The sequence below is a fragment of the Nicotiana attenuata genome, chromosome 5 (genome assembly GCF_001879085.1).
Source record: "Nicotiana attenuata strain UT chromosome 5, NIATTr2, whole genome shotgun sequence".
Lineage (NCBI taxonomy): Eukaryota > Viridiplantae > Streptophyta > Magnoliopsida > Solanales > Solanaceae > Nicotiana > Nicotiana attenuata.
The window spans coordinates 18,401,822-18,424,993 of record NC_031993.1 but is presented as its reverse complement, the minus strand read 5'-3'; the positions used below and the strand labels follow the sequence as shown (position 1 = coordinate 18,424,993).

Here is a 23,172-nt window from a genome sequence, read left to right as displayed (position 1 = left end):
TGAAAAATGAGTTGTTTTATCACTTATTTTTCCTTGTTTGGTTGGTAAGTGAAAAACTATTTTCGAAAAATATTGTCTTGTGTTGGTTAGAGAGTAGAAAATATTTTTCAGGAAAATATTTTTTCATGCTACTCTTCTCATCCTCTTTTCACAAATCCCCATGTTTCTTGTACTCCCCCCCCCCCCCCCAAATACCCAATATTTTCAGAGCTCCATTTTCTTCAAGAATTTAATTATTCTTTTAAAAATTCGCACAAACCTAAAGAAACTAATGTGCCGCTTTACTTTTTCATGCAAAAACAACGTTGAAATTTGTGCTCCATAATTAAAAAGAAAATACCCATTTTTTTATGTAAAATAAAGTACTCTTTCTATTTTTCTTGAAATGAAAGAAAATAATTTTTTACATCACGAAAAGGAAAAACTCATTTTATTAAAATGAAAAAGAAAGTACCATTTCTACAACATGAAAAGAAAGTACTAAAAAGGGATTGGGGGTGGGCAGGTGTGGTGGGAGTGGGTGGGTGGGGGTGGAGTCGGTGGGGATGAGGAATAGGGTAGGGAAGGTGAAAAAGAGTTCTGAAAAATATTTTCCTTCTTGATAGAGAAAATATTTTTCAAATTATTTAAGCCAATCAAATATTATAAAATTGAAAAATATTTTTCCAAAAAATATTTTTCTCCATACCAAACACACCCTAGGTTCCATCAATTTTGAATTTAAGTATATAAGAACAAGCGAACAGGAGCTGTTCTTAGAGAGATGTGAGACCTTCTCTCTCTAATATCACTACTCTCAATCTATCACATACACCTCCTTTACTGTTTCACAACCTACAATGACGACTCATACCCCACATCAATTCCCATCGCAAATTCCTCAAGAACCACCAGACATAGAAAAGATGCAAATTGATGACCTTCATCTTCCCTGGCCCCACATAAAACTTCCCTTCAAACACTGCTTACAAACAATTCCTCACTGACCATCTCTGACAATCACTTTCCACACCAAACAGTTATTGACCTCTCTGATGAAACAATAAATTCTAACACTGAAGAAGACCTTTTTATACCTTTAACCCTTGGAAATTCTCAGTAATTGTTAAAGTTTTTAGGAAAAAATTAGATCATCAACTACTAAAGCAGAAACTTATATCATTATGGCAACCAACTGAACAACTGCCTTTAATTGACCTAGGGTCTGATTTTTTTCTCATCAAATTCCAGAAAGAAGAAAATATGCACAAAGCTCTCCACGGGGGTCCTTGGTTTATCTTGAACCATTTCCTTTTCGTACGTCAGTCGGAACCTAAATTCATTGCCTCTAATACTCAACGTACTTTGCTATATGGGTGCGTCTTCCTGAATTCCCTACTGATTTTATGATTTGGAAATCCTACAAAGGGTGGGATCTAAACTGGGTAAATTTTTAAAGGTCGATACTTGCACCACCACTACTACTAGAGGAAGGTATGCACACATTTGCATTGAGGTACCTCTTGAGAAGCCACTAAAAATACACCTCATATTGTCAACCACAAACAAATCATCCTATACGAAGGAATTAATCATCTTGTACTACCTGCGGACGATTTGGCCATGCTTCATTAAACTGTTCCTTCCAAAAATCACTAACAATCTCATCTTTGAATACAAACAGTCCACCTTCTTCTTCTAATAAACCCCCTACTTTCAAGCCTCAACAAATGGAATGGCAAACGGTAAACTTCCCAAGGAGGACTAACAACCGCATGACCAATCATGCAAGCTCAACAATGAGGATACCGAGGGAGGCGGAAGCCAGAACGTCATCAACTGTAGCAAGTAAGTTCTCTAGACCTACTGGGCCGAACCAGGCCCACCTAAACTATAACTCTCCAAACCCACATCAACAGCCCACTAAAAACTCTTCTAATCTTTTCCTATTCCTATCAGATGATATGGATACTCACATGGTTAACAACAACATACATCCTACTAGCCCAGCAACTCTTTCGACTTCTGATAGGCCTATTCCCCACTTGATCATGCAAGGCCCACAAATACCTCACCCATCAACACCTCTAATATACACTTCACAACCTCAAATGTTGGACCAGCCACTCCAATCATGGTTGGAGATGGGCCTCCAAGGCTACGCTCTAATCTTCACCTTAGAGCTCAACAACCAAGAAGTAGTCCTTCTAGTCCAAAATCCAACACACTTAGCCGAAATTGTAACGGAGGGAATGAGGTTTGGGATGGAAGCATATGCCCAAACCTAGTGGTACACAACTTAGACTCCATTCCTACTATATCATCAACCATCGACTTCGCACCAACCACAATGGTTGTATCCCATGCACCCTCCGACTCCGCATGTCAACCCACACATGAACCTGCTTCCTTTCTATCCTCCACACCACTGGGGCCAAGTCTATTCCCCTTGTTTCCAACCAATCGACTCCTTCAACCCTCTGTCACCCTATTCCACACCATCAAGTCCAAATGACCCACTAACCCCACAAACGACACCACCTCCTACACCACCACTATCTCCAAACGTACTAGACATGCAAACAAACCAGGAGCTGGTGGAAATCTTAGCAGAGATGAGGGAAACTCGCACGGAGTTTCTGTGGTTAAAGGGCATTTATCTCTACAACCTCAAGCAGCAGTACAAAAAAAAGTTCATACTGAAATGCTCGCTAGAGTTAGTCACATACAGTCTCAACTTTCGTGTGACGACAAATCGAGAAGCGGGGAAATATGCCATAGTCATAATTCTGACGCTTCGACAGCCTCAATCACTAGAGGATCAGGTAACGATGGCCATGCAGGCTGCCAATCCCTAGAGTCCAGTTCCGATTGAGCGGGTTAACACTTCACCTCCAAGTATGAATTTTATAATTTGGAATTTCCGGGGTTCCCATAATGCAGAATTTAGGCGCCACTTGCGATCCTTGTTGGATAATCATAGGCCAGCTTAGGCTATACTCTTGGAGACGCACATGCAATATCACACAGTGATTCGCGATGATTTCCGGTTCACTAATATGTCGCAGGTGCCCACTCATGGGCTCATAGGTGGTTTGGTTGTATTGTGGCATGACACACTAATTAATGTGGAAGAACTGAGGATGTCAGAACACGAAATCCACTGTCTTGTCCAGGTATGTCCATCTACTCCTAAATTGTTATTATCTGCAATTTACGCTAGTAATTATTACGATGCTAAGAATACAATATGGGATAGTTTAATGTATTAAAATGACAACTATGTAAATGGTTTTTGGTTAATAAGAGGGGACTTTGATTAAATACTTAGCGCTCATGAAAAATTTGGTGGTCTGCCAATAAGTAACAGTAGGGCATATAACTTTGGAAATTTTATTAATAATTGCATTTGATAGATTTAGGGTTTAGGGGTAGCCGTTACACGTGGACCAATAAACGACGTCATGATTATACAATTTTTGAACGACTAGACCATATTTTAGTAAACTATGAATGGCTTAACATATACCCGGAGGCAAACGGTGCAACATTTACCAAGAACTTATTCAGACCACTGTCCGCTTTTATTAACTTTGGAATTTAGGAGCCTCCTCATAAAAATATTTTCCGCTTTGAGACAGTGTAACACCCTTAATTCCAACAATTAGGACACAAGGTTTGGGGAAACCATTCAGACCTTATTAGTACAACTAAATTATTCCAGGAGGCAGTCCTTAACTAGAATAAGTACCTATTTGGCAACATCTTCAATCGTAACGTAAGTTACTAGCTCGACTCACGGGCATCCAATCTTCAATTCACTATCCTACTAGTAACTTCCTTCAAAACCTAGAGCAATAGCAAACAAAAGATTATAGTGACATTTTGTGTTAGAGGAAGATTTTTGGAAACTGAAATCTCGTATTGCGTGGCTGAATGACGGCAATGCCAACACTAAATGTTTCCATATGTCCACTATCCAGCGTAGACGAAAAAATAGGATAATTGCTCTAAAAGACACGGTAAGAAATTGGACTTTCAACACTGATGAAATACACAGACATCTTTGATTACTACCAAAACTTGTTTTCAACGGAACACATTTATTCTTCTAGTGATATTCAAGTGGCACATTCAAACATAATCGAGCCTGCTGACTTCCAGCTACTAGATTCAGCTCCTAATGATGTAGAAATTACTCACGCCCTGAAAGGATTTAGACCTTACAAAGCTCTAGAGCTGGATGGCCTATATCCTTATTTCTACCAAAAATACTGGCATGAAGTAGGCCCTAAAGTCAAACGTTTTTGCCAACAAATTTTCACTGACAAGGTCATTCCCTCTGACCTTAATAGCACTTACATATGCCTTGTTCCAAAAGTCAATCACGCATACACAATCCAGCAATACATGCCTATGAGTTTGCGTAATACTATTTACAAACTAATCACTCAAATATCAATTAACAGACTAAAGCCTGTTCTCTCGAAAATAATAGGTCCAACATAGACTAGCTTCCAACAAGGAAAGAGAGCCCCAGACAATGCAATAATACTTCAGGAAATTATCTCTCATTTCAAAAAGATGAAAGGCAAAACAAGCTACATGCTCCTATAATTAGGCCTCGAAAAGGCCTTCGACCGTCTAGAATGTTCTTTTATACGGAAACACCTTTATGCTTTAATATCCCTAACTCTTTAACAGAATTAATAATGTCTTGTATTACCACTACAACTACGTCAATACTCATTAATAGAACACGTACTTCCTATTTTACTCATTCGCGAGGAATTCGTCAAGGGGATCCTTTGTCTCCTTACATATTCATCATGTGCATGGAAATGCTTTCTCGTATAATTAACCACTCAGTAGATTATCTACACTGGCATTCAATATGCATTTCCAAACATAGTCCGGATATCTCCCATCTTTTCTTTGCCGATGATATCATACTGCTTTCGAAAATCAATACACAAAGTTACCATGCTATTATTGATGTTATTAGTCATTTTAATCACATATCAGGTCAAAAAATAAACTTCCTAAAATCTAACTTTTTTTCTAGAAACTGCTCCAATTCTGACAAAAGTTTTGTGCTACAATCCTTTGCAATGAAGGAAGGACAGTCTTTTGGCAAATACCTAGGTTTCCCAATTTTTAATAGTCGGCCTCATAACATTGACTTCCACTTTATACTTGACAACTTTAAAAGTAGGCTAGCAGGATGGAAGACCAAGTTCTTAACTATGGCAGGAAGAACTACCCTTATTAAATCTACGCTCAATACTCTCCCAAACCATGTTATGCAGTACATTCATATTTCGGCAAATATTATTAACAAAATGGATCGCTACCAAAGAAATTTTCTGTGGGAGACAACTAAGACACGGCAAAAACTTACATTTTCTTAAATGGGAACAAATTACCACTCCTATAATAAGGGGAGGTTTAAATATCCAAAACCTTAGAACTAAGAATTACGCCTTGTTAGTGAGCCTAGCCTGGAGGATTTTTCAGAATCCACACTCTCTTTGGCAACGACTCTCTTAAATAAATACCTCCCTCGAAAATTTGTTGCCAATTACTCTGCAACTTGGCGTAATATTTTTAAAGGTTGGAATCACTATCAACGGGGGTATTAAGTGGAGAGTGGGAACAGGGGACCACATTAATCTATGGACTGAATCCATGGCTTAAAAGAGGAACAACTTTGAGATCCATGTTCATAGGACCACTACCCCAGTCCCACGATACTCTTACACTCTCTAGTGTTCTCAAAGATCACGCATGGAACTGGGCAAATTTCTACTTTGAAATTCCTGGGGAGATAGAAAAGACTATTAATAAACAATACCTCTCTGTCTACACACAATAACAAGATCAACTCCTTTGGGCTCTAACAATTAATGGACAGTTCACTGTGCAAACTATGTACAAGGAGCTTACCAACAATAGTGCTTATCTAATAAACACAACAAATAATTTTAAATGGATTTGGACCCTGCCAATCCAACCGAAGTTTAATACTTTTTTATGGATACTTCGTCATAATAGATTACCAACACTTCACTACCTTTATTACATAGGAATATCTACGATACCAAATTACCAATTCTTTCATGATACTCAAGAAACAACAACCCATATCTTCATCAGTGTTTTCAAGCCCAACAATACTGGAACTTGATAGGACTGCACGACTACATTAATAAACTTCCAGTCACAGAAGGCCCAAATCAATGGTTACATAAGCTTATCAACTGTAAAGGAATTTACCTTCCCCACAAAGTAAACACAAGCACCTTTCTATCTATAAGTCTGTGGAATATTTGGACAACTCGTAATAAGAACCTTTATAAACATAAGGAACAAAAACCAAATCCAAACCAAGTGTTAAATCAGGCTATTGAATATGCTTATATGGCAGCATCACAATATAATGCATGCCAATAGAGTTCCACCTCACCTTAGATGGATTCCTCCAAAGACTAATTACTACAAACCAAATATGGATGGGGCAGCATCTTCTGAAACGGATACGGATGGAATTGGAGGAGTAATTAGGAACCACGTGGGTGATTGGATGGTGTGAATTGTTGGACCAGTTTCCCATGAGAACTGTATAACGGCTGAATTGCAAGCACTCATTAAAGGATTAAGTCTGGCCATACAAATGAAACTGCTGCCGCTGGAAGTGGAAACAAATGCAAAGGAGGTGTGACGACCTAAAGGAGTCATCACCTGTTTTCTTACTTATTCCGTGCTTCTGAGGCCTTGAAAATCTCATTTGTAGTCGCCTCGATTTGCGTGCACAGTCTGGGCACGTAGCCGGTAAGCTTAAATATGAAATTCTGTGATAAATGCTAAAATTTAATATTAAAATGAGTAAATTTGACTTCGGTCGACATTTTGGGTAAACAGACCCGGACCCGTGATTCGACGTCCCAGAGGGTCCGTAGGAAAATGTGGGACCTGGGCGTATGCCCGGAATCGAATTCCGAGGTCCCAAGCTCGAGAAATGAATTTTTGAGTAAAATTATTTTTCTGAAATTACTAAGGAAAATTGATATGATAATTGGTTAGAACATGTTGGTATCGGGCCCGTATTTTGGTTCCGGCGCCCGGTACAGGTCTTATATATGATTTAAGCACTTTCTACAAAGTTTGGTTGAAAACGGACGTCGTTTGACGTGTTTCGGACTTAAAATGGAAAATTTGATGTTTTATGAAATTTGGAAGAAACTATGGATTTTGAGGCTTAATTCGATGTATATGATGTTATTTTGGCGATTTGATCGCACGGGTAAGTTCGCAGGATGTTGTTGAGTTAGTGTATGTGATTGGTTAGGAGCCCCGAGGGCTCAGGAGTGTTTCGGAGGTGTTTCGGAGTGGTTTTAGACTTATAGAAATTACAGGTTTCTGCTGTTCAGTGCCCAGGGGTTTTGTTCTTCGCGTTCGCGTGGGCACACTCGCGAACGCGTAAGACAAATCTCCCAGCTGCCCAAGCTTCCGCTTCGCGAACGCGAAGCTTCAGGGGGGTACCCTTCGCGAACGCGACCCAGCAAACGCGAACGCATAGGGTTCAGGGGATGGGGTCACTAGCTTCTTCACCGCGAACGCGACATTTAGGACGCGAACGCGAGGCTCCTGGAGAACTACTCTCCTCGTACGCGAGCTGCTATACGCGAACGCGAAGGTCCCACCGCGAACGCGTAAGGTTAATTTGCCCAGTTATTTTAAAAAAAACACAAAACAGAACCATTACGGGAGTTATCAAATTTTTCATAAACCCTTTCTTCTCCAAAGCTTCTAGATAACTTTTGAAGCATTTCTTCACCAAAGTTTCTTGTGTAAGCATTGTTCAACTCGTTTTCTCCACTTTTCATCAATATCTATAAAATTCCTAAGCCTAAAGCATGTAATTTAGGGTAGAATTGGGGGAAATCGGTAGAGTTAGGGCTTTTTTGAATTTTCTTGATTTAGACCTCGTTTTGGGGTCGAATTTGAAAACAAATTATATATTCGGGCTCGTGGGTGAATGGGGGATATGAACTTGGTCCGAACCTCGTGTTTTGACCAAGCGGGCCCGGGGTCAATTTTTGGGATTTTGGGAAGAAAGCTTGGAAATCTGTAATTAGGCATTGGGTCTGATTTGTTTAGCATATATTGATATTATGAAGTCATTATTGTATAGATTTGATTGAGTTGGAGCCGAATTCGAGAGGGAAAGCGGTTGTTGTGGATTGATTTGGCCGTGGAAGTTGAGGTAAGTGTTTGGTTTAACCCTAGCTTGAGGGACTAGGAGTTGAGTCTTATTTGCTAATTGCTTCTTGTTGAGTACGGCTTATAGGCATGGCGACGAGTATCTATACGTTGGTGTCTAGCATGACCGTGGGTCTTTAAGTTGTGAATATCTTGACTTCGTTGTATTACCCTTGCCTTAGTGATGATTCCTATTTGTTGCGAAAAGCTTGTGAAAGGAAATTCTGAACTATGAACAACGAGGAGCATTGGCTCAAGTTATATTTCAATGGTGAATATCTATGAAATGGTTGAACCCTTTGGAGCATTGGCTCAAGTGGTAAAGTGAGATATGAAATAAAAGTAAAAGGAAGAGAAAGAGTATTTAAATTGTTCCCTTGCCGGGATGTTGTTGTTTATTGATTATTGTTTCCTTGCTGGTATGTTGTTGTTTATTGATTATTTTCCCTTGCCGGGACGTTGAGGTTATTGATGTTGTATCCTTGCCGGGATTTAATTGTTTAATTGTGTTCCCTTGCCGGGATTTCTTTTATTATTTTGATCATTCCTTTGCCCCCTTGTTTGTGATTGTTGTTTGGGTGAGGAAGAGTGTTAAAGCACGAAGGGTGATGTCATGCATTATTTTTTCATTGTGAGGAAATAGTGTAAAGCACGAAGGGTGATACCGTGCATTGTTTGCTTATGGTGAGGAAAGAGAGAGTAAAGCACGAAGGGTGATGTCGTGCCGCACGATGTACCATTCCGTGCCGATTCTATTGATTATATGTAAGGAAAGAGAGTAAAAGCACGAAGGGTGATACCGTGCACATTTTATTATATCATTGTTTGGTGAGGATGAGAGTAAAAGCACGAAGGGTGATGCCGTGCACTTGTTGCTTTCTATCTCTTCATTAATGTCTGATTTGTGTTAATTCCTTCGCTGCTGGACGACTTTTACTTGAAATTGTTATTTCCCCTTAGCATGCTCCCCCCCCCCCCGTTCCCATATTGATTTCTTGTCTCTGTATTTCGATTCCGCTGTACATGTATATATAACTGCGCAGGTTTATGTGGTACTCCGGTCTAGCCTCGTCACTACTTCGCCGGGGTTAGGCTAGGCACTTACCAGCACATGGGGTCGGTTGTGCTGATACTACACTCTGTGCTATTTTGCACAGATCCAGGTTTCGGACAGCAGCAGCAGTAGTGTGGGAGCAGGCCTTCAGTTCAGCGAGACATCGAGGTAGCCCTGCAGGCGTCCGCAGGCCCGAAGTCTCTTTCTTTATTTTAATCTGTTATCTCATTGTATTCGAGACAAACAGTTTATGTTCTCTTTTAGACGATTGTATTTAGTATTCTTAGTAGTTCGTGAGTATTGTGACACCAGTCTTGGGTAGAGGCTTATGTTGAAATTTCCGCATTTTTGTTCAGTTTTCTATAATTTAAGACTTCCGCTTATTATTTAATTTCGTGGCTTTTATATTATTGCTGATAATTGCTAAAAGAGGTAAATTGGTTAATGGTAAATGTAAGTAAGGGTTGGCTTGCCTAGCTCTCATTAGTAGGCGCCATCACGACTCCCGAGGGTGGGAAATCCGGATCGTGACAAGTTGGTATCAGAGCTCTAGGTGACATAGGTCTCACAACTCACGAACAAACTTAGTAGAGTTTAAGGGATCGGTACGGAGACGTCTGTATTTATCCCCTAGAGGCTACAGAATTAGGAAAATCTCACATTTGTTCTTTCTTGTCGTGCGAATTTGTTCCTCAAATGCTAATTGAATTTTTACTCTGTTCTTTTGCAGATGGCGAGAACACGCGCTTCCTCATCTTCTGACCAACAGTCCAAGCCCCAGGCAGCTCCCATTAGGGGCAGAGGGAGAGGCCGAGGCCGTGCTAGAGGCCGAGGTAGGGGCAGAGCTCAGCCCCGAGCAGCAGCACCAGTGGCAGAGCCTCAGGTTGACTTCGACGAGGAGGTTCCGGCCCCAGCCCCAGCAGTTCCGGTGGGCCCAGCTCAGGTCCCAGATGGGTTTATTGCTACCCCAGTTCTTCAGGACGCTCTGGTCCGATTGGTGGGTCTCATGGAGAGTGTTACCCGAGCAGGTTTGCTTCCTGTAGCACTAGCCGTCTCTCAGGCTGGAGGAGGGGCCCAGACTCCTGCTACTCGCACTCCGGAGAGGTAGCTCCCCAGACTTAGACTCCAGCAGTTCAGCCGGTTGGAGCAGCTCAGCCGGGCATGGTAGCCCAGGCCGGTGATGGAGCAGCTATGTCTGCCGATGCTCTATGGAGATTGGACAGGTTTACCAAGCTCTTCACTACTACATTTAGCGGTGCATCTACTGAGGATCCCCAGGATTATCTGGATAGTTGCCACGAGGTTCTTTGGAACATGGGTATTGTTGAGACCAATGGGGTTGATTTTGCTACATTTCGGTTGTCTGGATCCGCCAAGACTTGGTGGATGGATTATTGTTTAGCTAGACCAGCAGGATCTCCAGCCTTGACCTGGGAGCAGTTCACACATCTATTTCTGGAGAAGTTTCTCCCTATTACACAGCGAGAGGCCTATCGGAGGCAGTTCGAGTGTCTCCATCAGGGATCCATGACAGTCACCCAGTACGAGACCAGGTTTATTGATTTGGCTCGCCATGCTCTTGTTATACTCCCCACCGAGAGGGAGAGAGTGAGACGGTTTATTGATGGACTCATTCAGCCGATTCGTCTCCAGATGGCTAGAGAGGCGGGGAGTGATATCACTTTTCAGGAGGCGACCAATGTGGCCCGGAGGATTGAGATGGTACTATCGCAGGGGGGTTGGTCATGGGGGAGACAAGAGAGCCCGTCATTCCGACAAATTCAGTGGTACCTCGTCTAGAGGTAGAGATTCATATGGTAGAGGCCATCCTCCTAGGCCCTTTCAGTCAGCTCTCCAGGTTTCTTACGGTGCCTCAGGTGGACGTGGTTCTCACGCGCACTATTCTGATCAGCAGCCATTCAGTGCACCGCCAGCTCCTACCAGCGCACCGCCACTTCAGAGTTTCCGTGGTGGCCATTCAGGTCGATAGGGCCAGCAGACTCAGCAGCCAGGGACTTGTTACAATTGTGGTGACACGGGTCATATTGCCAGATTTTTCCCTCGAGCACCGAGCAGATCTCAGCACCAGGGTTCTCGTGCCATGGTTCAGGCACCAGGTGTTCCATAGCCCGCCCAGCCAGCTAGAGGTGGGGGTAGGGGTACTAGAGGTGGAGGCAGAGGTCATAGAGGTGGAGGCCAGCCAGCAGCAGGCCGACCCAGAGAGGTAGATCAGAGTGGTGGGGCCCAGCCCCGATGTTATGCTCTTCAGGCCAGGCCCGAGGCAGAGGCTTCAGATGCGGTCATTACAGGTACGGTTTTGGTTTGTGATTGAGATGCTACAGTGTTGTTTGATCCGGGGTCTACGTATTCGTATGTGTCATCCTATTTTGCCCCGTATTTGATCATGCCTAGCGATACATTGGGTATTCCTGTTTATATGTCTACGCCGGTGGGTGATTCTATCGTGGTCGATCGAGTCCATCGTTCTTGTGTTGTGGCGATTGAGGTTCTGGAGACTCGTGTTGATTTATTGCTTTTAGACATGGTTGACTTCGATATTATATTGGGGATGGACTGGTTATCACCCTATCACGCTATCTTGGACTGTCATGCCAAGACTGTGACCTTAGCTTTACTGGGTATGCCTCGTTTAGAGTGGAGAGGGACTCCTGGGCATTCTACCCGCCATGTTATATCGTATGTAAAGGCTCGACGTATGGTCGAGAAGGGGTGTTTGGCCTATTTAGCCTATGTTCGGGATTCCAGTGCTGAGGTTCCTTCTATTGATTTTGTGCCTGTTGTTTGTGAGTTCCCTGATGTTTTTCCTTCAGACCTGCCGGGTATGCCACCCGACAGGGATATTGATTTCTGCATTAATCTGGTACCGGAACTCAGCCCATTTCTATCCCCCCATATCGTATGGTGTCGCTGGAGTTGAAAGTGTTAAAGGAACAGTTGCAGGATTTACTTGAGAAGGGTTTCATTAGACCTAGTGTTTCACCTTGGGGTGCGCCAGTGTTATTTTTCAAGAAGAAGGATGGGTCGATGAGAATGTGTATTGATTACCGACAATTGAACAAGGTAACGATCAAGATTGAGTATCCACTACCGAGGATTGATGATTTGTTCGACCAGCTTCAGGGTGCCAGGGTATTTTCCAAGATTGACTTGCGATCTGGCTACCATCAGTTGAGGATTAGGGCATTCGATGTCCCTAAGACAGCTTTTCGCACTCGGTACGGGCATTATGAGTTCTTGGTTATGTAATTCGGGTTGACAAATGCCCCAGCAGCTTTCATGGACTTGATGAACCGAGTGTTCAGGCCTTATTTGGACTCATTCGTGATAGTTTTCATTGATGATATATTGATATATTCCCGCAGCCAGGAGGAGCACGAGCAGCACCTTAGAGTGGTTCTTCAGACTCTGGGGGATAGTCAGTTATATGCAAAGTTCTCCAAGTGTGAGTTCTGGCTGAGTTTAGTTGCATTTCTGGGTCATGTTGTATCAGCAGAGGGTATTCAGGTGGACCCAAAGAAGATAGAGGCAGTCAAGAGCTGGCCTAGACCAGCATCAGCTACAGAGATCCGGAGTTTCTTGGGGTTGGCAGGCTATTATCGACGGTTCGTGGAGGGATTTTCATCCATTGCAGCCCCGATGACCAGATTGACCCAGAAGGGTGCCCAGTTCAGATGGTCGGATGAGTGTGAGGCGAGCTTTCAGAAGCTCAAGACAGCTCTGACTACGGCACCGGTGTTGGTTTTGCCCACAGGTTCAGGGCCTTATACATTCTATTGTGATGCTTCCCGTGTTGGGCTTGGAGCAGTGTTGATGCGGGATGGCAAGGTCATTGCCTATGCTTCGAGGCGGTTGGAGATCCACGAGAAGAATTATCCGGTTCATGATCTAGAGTTGGCAGCCATAGTTCACGCATTGAAGATTTGGAGGCATTATCTATATGGCGTGGCATGTGAGGTGTTCACAGATCACAAGAGTCTTCAGTACTTGTTCAAGCAAAAGGAGTTGAATTTGAGGCAGAGGAGGTGGTTGGAGTTGTTGAAAGATTATGATGTCACCATTTTATATCACCCGGGGAAGGCCAATGTGGTGGCCGATGCTTTGAGTAGGAAGTCAGCTAGTATGGGCAGTCTTGCTTTTATTCCGGTCAGTCAGAGGCTGCTTGCTTTGGATGTTCAGGCTTTGGCCAATTGATTTGTGAGGTTGGATATTTTTGAGCCTAGTCGGGTGTTAGCTTGCACGGTCGCTCGTTCTTCATTATTGGAGCGTATCCGTGACCGGCAGTTTGATGATCCCCATTTGTGTGTCCTTAGAGACACGGTGCAGCGCGGAGGTGCCAGGCATGTTACCTTAGATGATGATGGAGTTTTAAGATTGCAGGGTCGAGTATGCATGCCTAATGTGGATGGGCTCCGAGAGTTGATTTTGGAGGAAGCCCATAGCTCCCGGTACTCTATTCATCCGAGCGTCGCGAAGATGTATCAGGATTTGCGGCAGCATTATTGGTGGCGTAGAATGAAGAAGGATATCGTAGCATATGTGGCCCGTTGTTTGAATTGTCAGCAGATTAAGTACGAGCATCAGAGGCCTGGTGGTTTATTTTAGAGGATTGAGCTTCCCGAGTGGAAGTGGTAGCGGATTACCATGGACTTTGTTACTGGACTTCCGCTGACCCGGAAGAAGTTCGATGCAGTTTGGGTCATTGTGGATAGGCTAACCAAGTCAGCGCATTTCATTCCTGTGATAGTCTCCTATTCATCCGAGAGGTTAGCTGAGATTTATATCCGGGAGATTGTTCGTCTTCATGGTGTGCCGGTATCTATCATTTCGGAACGAGGTACGCAGCTTACCTCGCGTTTCTAGAGAGCAGTTCAGCTAGAGTTAGGCACCCAGGTGGAGTTGAGTACCGCATTTCATCCCCAGACGGACGGGCAGTCCGAGCGGACTATTCAGATATTGGAGGATATGCTCCGAGCTTGTGTTATTGACTTTGGAGGGTCATGGGATCAGTTCTTACCTTTAGCAGAGTTTGCCTACAACAACAGTTACCAGTCGAGCATCCAGATGGCTCCTTATGAGGCTTTATATGGTAGGCGGTGTCGGTCTCCGGTCGGATGGTTCGAGCCGGGAGAGGCTCGGTTGTTGGGTACGGATCTAGTTCAGGAGGCCTTGGACAAGGTCAGGATTATTCAGGATAGGCTTTGTTCAGCGCAGTCCAGGCAAAAGAGCTATGCAGACCGCAAGGTTCGAGATGTGGCTTTTATGGTTGGTGAGCGGGTATTGCTCCGAGTGTCGCCTATGAAAGGCGTGATGAGATTTGGGAAGAAGGGCAAGCTTAGCCCTAGGTTCATTGGTCCGTTTGAGATTCTTGACCGAGTGGGAGAGGTGGCTTATAGACTTGCTTTGCCGCCGAGCTTATCAGCCGTGCATCCAGTGTTTCATGTGTCCATGCTTCGGAGGTACCACGGCGATCCAGCCCACGTGTTAGATTTCAGCACTGTCCAGTTGGACAAGGACTTGTCTTATGAGGAGGAGCCGGTGGCTATTCTAGACCGGCAGGTTCGTCAGTTGAGGTCGAAGAGTTTTCCTTCTGTTGTTTTAGAGGTGGAGAATGTGGGGTCATCACCTGTTTTCTTACTCATTCCGTACTTCCGAGGCCTTGAAAACATCATTTGTAGTCGCCTCGATTTGTGTGCGCAGTCCGGGCGCATAGCCGGAAAGCTTAAATATGAAATTCTATGATAAATGCTTAAATTTGATATTAAAATGAGTAAATTTGACTTCGGTCAACATTTTGGGTAAACGGACCCGGACCCGTGATTCGACGGTCTCGGAGGGTCCGTAGGAAAATATGGGACCTGGGCCTATGCCCGGAATCGAATTCCGAGGTCCCAAGCCCGAGAAATGAATTTTTGAGTAAAATTGTTTTTCTGAAATTACTAAGGAAAATTGATATGAAAATTGGTTAGAACATGGTAGTATCGGGCCCGTATTTTGGTACTGGCGCCCGGTACAGGTCTTATATATGATTTAAGCACTTTCTGTAAAGTTTGGTTGAAAACTGACGTCGTTTGACGTGTTTCGGACTTAAAATGGAAAATTTGATGTTTTATGAAATTTGCAAGAAATTATGGATTTTGAGGCTTAATTCGATGTATATGATGTTATTTTGGCGATTTGATCGCACGGGTAAGTTCGCAGGATGTTGTTGAGTTAGTGTATGTGATTGGTTAGGAGCCCCGAGGGCTCAGGAGTGTTTCGGAGGTGTTTCGGAGTGGTTTTAGACTTATAGAAATTGCAGGTTTCTGTTGTTCAGTGCCTAGGGATTTTGTTCTTCGCGTTCGCGTGGGCACACTTGCGAACGCGTAATACAAATCTCCCAGGTGCCCAAGCTTCCTCTTCGCCAACGCGAAGCTGGAGCCGCGAACGTGAAGCTTCAAGGGGGTACCTTTCGCGAACGCGACCCAGCAAACGCGAACGCATAGGGTTCAGGGGATGGGGTCACTAGCTTCTTCACCGCGAACGCGGCATTTAGGACGCGAACGCGAGGCTCCTGGAGAACTACTCTCTGCGAACGCGAGCCGCTATACGCGAACGCGAAGGCCAATCAGCCCGACCCAACGCGAACGCGAAGGTCCCACCGCGAACGCGTAAAGTTAATTTGCCCAGTTATTTTAAAAAAAAAACCCAAAACAGAACCATTACGGGAGTTATCAAATTTTTCGTGAACCCTTTCTTCTCCAAAGCTTCTAGACGACTTTTGAAGCATTTCTTCACCAAAGTTTCTTGGGTAAGCATTGTTCAACTCGTTTTCTCCACTTTTCATCAATATCTATTAAATTCCTAAGCCTAAAACATGTAATTTAGGGTAGAAATTGGGGGAAATGGGTAGAGTTAGGGCTTTTTGAATTTTCTTGATTTAGAGCTCGTTTTGGGGACGAATTTAAAAACAAATTATATATTCGGGCTCGTGGGTGAATGGGGGATATGAACTTGGTTCGAACCTCGTATTTTGACCAAGCGGGCCCGGGGTTAATTTTTGGGATTTTGGGAAGAAAGCTTGGAAATCTATAATTAGGCATTGGGTTTGATTTGTTTAGCATATATTGATATTATGAAGTCATTATTGTATAGATTTGATTGAGTTGGAGCCGAATTCGAGAGGGAAAGTGGTTGTTGTGGATTGATTTGGCCGTGGAAGTTGAGGTAAGTGTTTGATTTAACCCTAGCTTGAGGGACTAGGAGTTGAGTCTTATTTGCTAATTGCTTCTTGTTGAGTACGGCGTATAGGCATGGTGACGAGTATCTATACGTTGGTGTCTAGCATGACCGTGGGTCTTTAAATTGTGAATATCTTGATTTTGTTATATTACCCTTGCCTTAGTGATGATTCCTATTTGTTGCGAAAAGCTTGTGAAAGGAAATTGTGACCTGTGAACAACGAGGAGCATTGGCTCAAGTTATATTTCAATGGTGAATATCTATGAAATGGTTGAACCCTTTGGAGCATTGGCTCAAATGATAAAGTGAGATATGAAATAAAAGTGAAAGGAAGAGAAAGAGTATTTAAATTGTTCCCTTGCCAGGATGTTGTTGTTTATTGATTATTGTTCCCTTGCCGGGATGTTGTTGTTTATTGATTATTTTCCCTTGCCGGGACGTTGAGGTTATTGATGTTGTGCCCTTGCCGAGATTTAATTGTTTAATTGTGTTCCCTTGCCGGGATTTCTTTTATTATTTTGTTCATTCCTTTGCCCCCTTGTTTGTGATTGTTGTTTGGGTGAGGAAAAGTGTTAAAGCACGAAGGGTGATGTCGTGCATTGTTTGTTCATTGTGAGGAAAGAGTGTAAAGCACGAAGGGTGATGCCGTGCATTGTTTGCTTATGGTGAGGAAAGAGAGAGTAAAGCACGAAGGGTGATGCCGTGCCGCATGATGTACCATTCCGTGCCGATTCTATTGATTATATGTGAGGAAAGAGAGTAAAAGCACGAAGGTTGATGCCGTGCACATTTTATTATATCATTGTTTGGTGAGGATGAGAGTAAAAGCACGAAGGGCGATGTCGTGCACTTGTTGCTTTCTGTCTCTTTATTAATGTCTGATTTGTATTTCCCCTTAGCATGCTCCCCCCCCCCCCTTCCCATATTGATTTCTTGTCTCTGTATTTCGATTCCGCTGTACATGTATATATAACTGTGCAGGTTTATATGGTAGTCCGGTCTAGCCTCGTCACTACTTCGCCGGGGTTAGGCTAGGCACCTACCAGCACATGGGGTCGGTTGTGCTGATACTACACTCTGTGCTATTTTGCACAGATCCAGGTTTCGGACAGCAGCAGCAGTAGTGTGGGAGCAGGCCTTCAGTCCAGCGAGACATCGAGGTAGCCCTGCAGGCGTCCGCAGGCCCGACGTCTCTTCTATCCTTTATTTTAGTCTGTTATCTCATTGTATTCGAGACAAACAGTTTATTTTCTCTTTCAGACGATTGTATTTAGTATTCTTAGTAGTTCGTGAGTATTGTGACACCAGTCTTGCGTAGAGGCTTATGTTGAAATTTCCGCATTTTTTGTTCAGTTTTCTATAATTTAAGACTTCCGCTTATTATTTAATTTCGTGGCTTTTATATTATTGCTGATAATTGCTAAAAGAAGTAAATTGCTTAATGGTAAATGTAATTAAGGGTTGGCTTGCCTAGCTCTCATTAGTAGGCGCCATCACGACTCCCGAGGGTAGAAAATCCGGATCGTGACAGGAGGTAACCACACTATTAGCTAGTGATAGTTCAAAATATTCTAATTTAATTTGTGATTGCAGGCACCTCCTCACGAAGCTCCATGATCCATTAGTTCGACATTCGTACAGGGAACAAAATGGGGTAGCGAACCAACTTGCAAAGGTAGGAAGTAGGATGCAACTTGCTGATATGTTGCAAATTTTTGTTAGACCACCACCTTTGGTAGCAAATTAGCTGCTGGCAGACCAAATGGGCACAACAACTTAACGCATGGTACCTATATCAGATGCGCAAAATCAAGCAAGCAACACATGTTTTGTTATTAACCATGTACCTACTGAGATTGTTGCATTGTTTTGAAAATAGTAGGAAAACGACAACCTCTACTAGTATAGAGGATCGCCAGTGTGACAACTTTAGGGGCGATACCTTACTTAGATATGATAATGTAGCTACTACTAGTATATGTAATGGCGCACGCGCACCACACCCCCTATACGTATCTTTTAATATATGTAAGTTATCTTTTGCAAAAAAAAAAGTGTATGGTTGTCGTTGTGTGTGAGGTCCATGATATTCTTTAAGCCTGAGCTCCTAAAATGAAGTTTACTATTGGTGACAAGTCATCACACCCATGTGATGATCCATGTGATTACAAAAAGGCCAATGAAGAAAGCAAAAGCAAAAGCAAAGAATGAAAAACAATAGAAATAAAGGGAAAAGTGGGGAGAAATACTAGTAAAAATGAGAAAATGATAGGAGCTGCATGCCAACTGCATGCATGACGTTGCACAGGATTGTTTCCCCACTGCCTATATAAAAGGAGGCATTGGCTGCCTCATTTAGAAGGAATCCTATCCACTGAGGATCTTTCTGCTGGATTGAAGAGATGTAATCCACAGAGCAGGATATTCTTTCCGTAAAAAAGAGAGCAAGTTGTATACGCATTCAAGATTTCAAATTTATGGGTTCTGTATTTAACTTGCATGGGTTCTAAAGTTTATTGTATATATAAAATGAATTTTTCAATACACACATATAAATATATATATATATATAGAGGGAGAAAATAATAGAGTTTGGACCAAAATTATTGGATTTTACTGAAATCATACTTTCCATGCAAAATCTGCACGTTGTCAAATTTTGAACGGGTAAAAGTCAGAGTAATTATTAACCAAAAGTTTGACGGAGGGCAAAATTGTTCAATTGCTGATAGTACAGGGGGCAAGTTGCACTGTGCCCAGTAAGTCTAAATTCCAAACAACAACTTGTTTGGAGTAGGCTGAGATATGAAGAGGAATATAGCTGACTGGAAAGCAGAAATCAATTGGGCTAGAAAAAATACAGGCAGAGACTCCATTGCTATCTATGTGTTTGCTATGCTAGTGTACATCATATGGCGTGAACGAAAACTTAATTACAAAGCTTGGATCAATTTCCTTAATTAATGTACTTGTTTTGTACTTGTAGAACAATCTTCTGTAGCTGGTTTTTGAGTTTAGATCCGAGAGTTAGCATATACTGAATTTGTATTTTCATATTCACATGTAGTCTAGGAATGACATTCAGGGGCGGAGCCTGTACTTCGGTTACGGGTTTGGCCGAACTCAGTAGCTTTGGTCCAAACTTTATATTTGTCTTAAAAATTCATCGAATAGGCATAAATTATTAAGTTAGAGCCCAGTAACTTAAAAAACTAGAATCCTGAACCCATAAACTTCAAATCCTGGCTCCGCCACTGATGACATTATAATTAGGATAGCTAGTTGGTCAGCAACTATTTGGGACTGTAAAGATGATTTTTTATTAATAGAAATTACCTCTTAATCAAAAAAAAAAATAATAATAATAGGTGACAATGAAACTTAAACTCACAACCTTTTTGCCTATTCTAATAGTACTATATTAAAATTTGTGCGACTTTATAGTATCTAAACACTTAAACATATGGACGATGTACACTTAATTTAGTTAATTATTCCTTTAACAAGAAGAATGTTCTTGTGAAGCTTGGATCATCAAGATTAAGCTTAAAACTATATGGTCCTTTTCTTATATATATTTATATGTTTAACAAGATTAATAATAGCCTTTGGCCAAGCTTTTTTTTTTAGGCCAAAAGTGCTTTTTTCGGTCTTTGGCCAAAAATTGAGGTGTTTGGCCAAGCTTTTAGAAGGAAAAAAGTGTTTTTGAGGAGAATCACAAGTTGTTTTTGAGAAGCAGAAAAATATAGCTTCTCTCCAAAAAAATTTTTTTGAGAAGCACTTTCGAGAAAAATACACTTAGAAGCAGTTTTCAAAAGCTTGGTCAAACACTAAGTACTGCTCAAAAGTTTTTTTATATTAATTAGCTGTTACAAACTGCTTTTCACCAAAAGCACTTTCTTGAAAAAGTACTTTTGAAAAAAGCACTTCTCAAAATAAACTGATTTTAAAAAGTTTGGCCAAAGAGGCTATAAGTCATGTGCTTTTAAGCCCAAATAAGCTAAAAGCTAGTTAGGCAATTCCATTTATTTTTAGCTTAAAAGCTACTTATTTGGGATTGACCAAGTGCTTTACATTATTGTCCCTTAAACTTTTTCTATAATCCCTAATGTACCCTTAACTACATAAAATCCCTAGCTTCAATCTTTGTCGTGCCATTATGCTTTTTCTAGCGTACACCCAAACATCATCCTCTTCATCTATTTTTCCTTTCATTTCTTTTTTTTAACCTTTCATTCATTATCTTCCCCATTGATGCTCTCTTCCCCGTCACTCTCCTCAATGTAATGTCAGGCAATTGATGCAACAGAAAGATTTGAAAGTTGGAGCCATTCAGATATATTTAATTTATATTAGACAATTTGACCTACAAAGACAATAACTACTTTTATCAAAAAATAGAAACTTGTACCTAGCGTAAACTGATCGACAACACTTAGCTAATATTTTCTTGTTGAAGTAAAAATCGAGGCCTGCAATATCGTTGGCCCTTAAATCTTAATGGCTGTCATTGAGCAAGTGTTAATTTATTATTATGTTCATTGGCCATAGTGGTAAACTATTATTATTATTATTATTATTATTATTATTATTATTATTATTATTATTATTATTATTATTACAAATAATATTATCTAATCCTTGAGAACTTAACGAGAACTAGACATAAATTAATTTGTATATGAATCAATTTAGCATTAACTGTAGCTTTAAGGATATTTCAATCACTTTAACACAAAAAAGTGCTTATAGTATCACTTGTTTACCAAACATTTTAATAGCTTTTTTTCAGCCTCTTAAAAGCCACTTTTTTTAAGTCAATTCAAATGGACTCTGTCTGTAATTTTATGTTCACTTTCACAGAAAACTGACAAGATAAGTGAAACTCCTTATACTCTCCTTGTGTCTGTTTTTTAGGTCTCAAAATGACTAATTTATAACATAAGAATTGCTGCTTCTATTTTCTATGCTAAATGGAACTCCTTAAGATACCCTCTGTAATAACGTACAATGAAATTCCAATTAATTTTTTTTTCTCGTTTTTGTTTTAGTAGTATGAATCATAACCACTTCCATTTTTCCTTGTCTCATACAATTCTTAGCACATTACTAGAAGTATGAAATTTCTATTCAATATGCTCCAGTAGATTTTGCTATGTATTATGAGTATAAAGGTGTTGTTTTAAGAAAAGGTTAGCAAGACAAAGAACATTTTTTTTACTGTTTTTCCAAATAATCTTGTTGTTTTAAGAATGCTTATTCCCTTCTCAATAGGTAACACAACATATTAATAATTAAAATATCAGCTCATAAAACTAGTACCAAATGTTCCATAATCTTCAATTTCTTCATAAGTACATATATATATATATATCTTTATATAATGAACCTTCCATGACAATGCAAAGGGAAGTCCTATTAAATTACAACAACAAATCAAATAAATTAATGAATTAACAAATACTACTAGTAGTTGACATTTGCAAAAATAACCATTTTTTACTTAGACTTGAAAAGGCTGCCAATGCTTGATGTTTTCCTCATCTTGAACCTTAGAACTACTCTTCATTGCAACATTTCCATTGCCCTCAACATAAGCATAGTATTTCAAGAAAAATGCAAGAGTGAGAACTACCCATTCAAGGCAAAAGATGAGTGCACATAATCCACCAGCCAATCTCAAAATCACCGCGGCATCTTCTTCCCTCACATAAGACTTCAAATTCCCAAGAAAATCCCCCGTTTTCGTGAAAATCAACACGAAAACAGAGCCTTGAAATATTGCAGTTAGAACAGTAGATACCATGTGAGCTCCATATGATTTTCCAGCACCTGAGGTAGCTGACACGGTGGCGCAGCCAAAGACTGCGCCACCAATAGTTAGAATATGGAGGAGAATGAAGAAGAATCCACAAAGGGAAGGAATTAATCGGAGCGAAAGAGTCAAGAAAATGCAGCTAGAAGCTGCACCAAGAAGAATGTAGTTAACAAAGAGGAAGATTTTGTGAGTGCGGTGATGGGATCCAGTTGAATCTGAGTAGTTGTTGAATCCCATTTTCCTTTTTCCTCAAAATTCGGGTTTTTTGATGATTTCTTGAGATATTTTGGCAAATGGGGTTGATAATTTGATGCAGAGAAGTGAAGTGAGGAGAATACAGAGAAGTATTTTGTATATATAGGGTGGTTTTTTGAGGATACGAAGAGGTTTTAACGGTCATATTTGAAATCTGAGGTTGATGGGAATAAGACCGTTGGGATAAGGGAAAATATACAAAATTGTTGGCGGTGTAACGGCTATTGACTATGTAGGATCCACTTCTATATTTTTCCTTTATTTTATTTTCACCTTTTTGTTTTTTCTTTTTACTTAGGGCAGCAGGTGATTTGGGAAATGTGTTTTTGCATCAGATTAAAAAATATAAAAAAAGGTGACTTGTGACACAATTTTTTATCATTTAATTGTGGCTAATTCATGGTATGTATTATCATTTCATTTGTGACTCTTAATAACAGGTGTCGTTTACACAACTTTGTCATTTAATTTTTTTTAAACTTTATCATCTAATCATGATTAGAAGGAGAGCCTTGGTGTAACTGGTAAAGTTGATGCCATGTGACCAGGAAGTCACGGGTTCAAG

The 23,172-nt window shown here is 41.2% G+C and overlaps 1 protein-coding gene across 1 annotated transcript; it reads right to left on the bottom strand.

Annotated features, from left to right (window-relative positions):
- On the bottom strand, positions 21,837-22,707 carry LOC109226302. The gene has a single exon (XM_019391088.1). It carries the CDS (start codon positions 22,587-22,589, stop codon positions 22,038-22,040), a length of 552 nt encoding a protein of 183 aa, XP_019246633.1. The 5' UTR covers positions 22,590-22,707; the 3' UTR covers positions 21,837-22,037.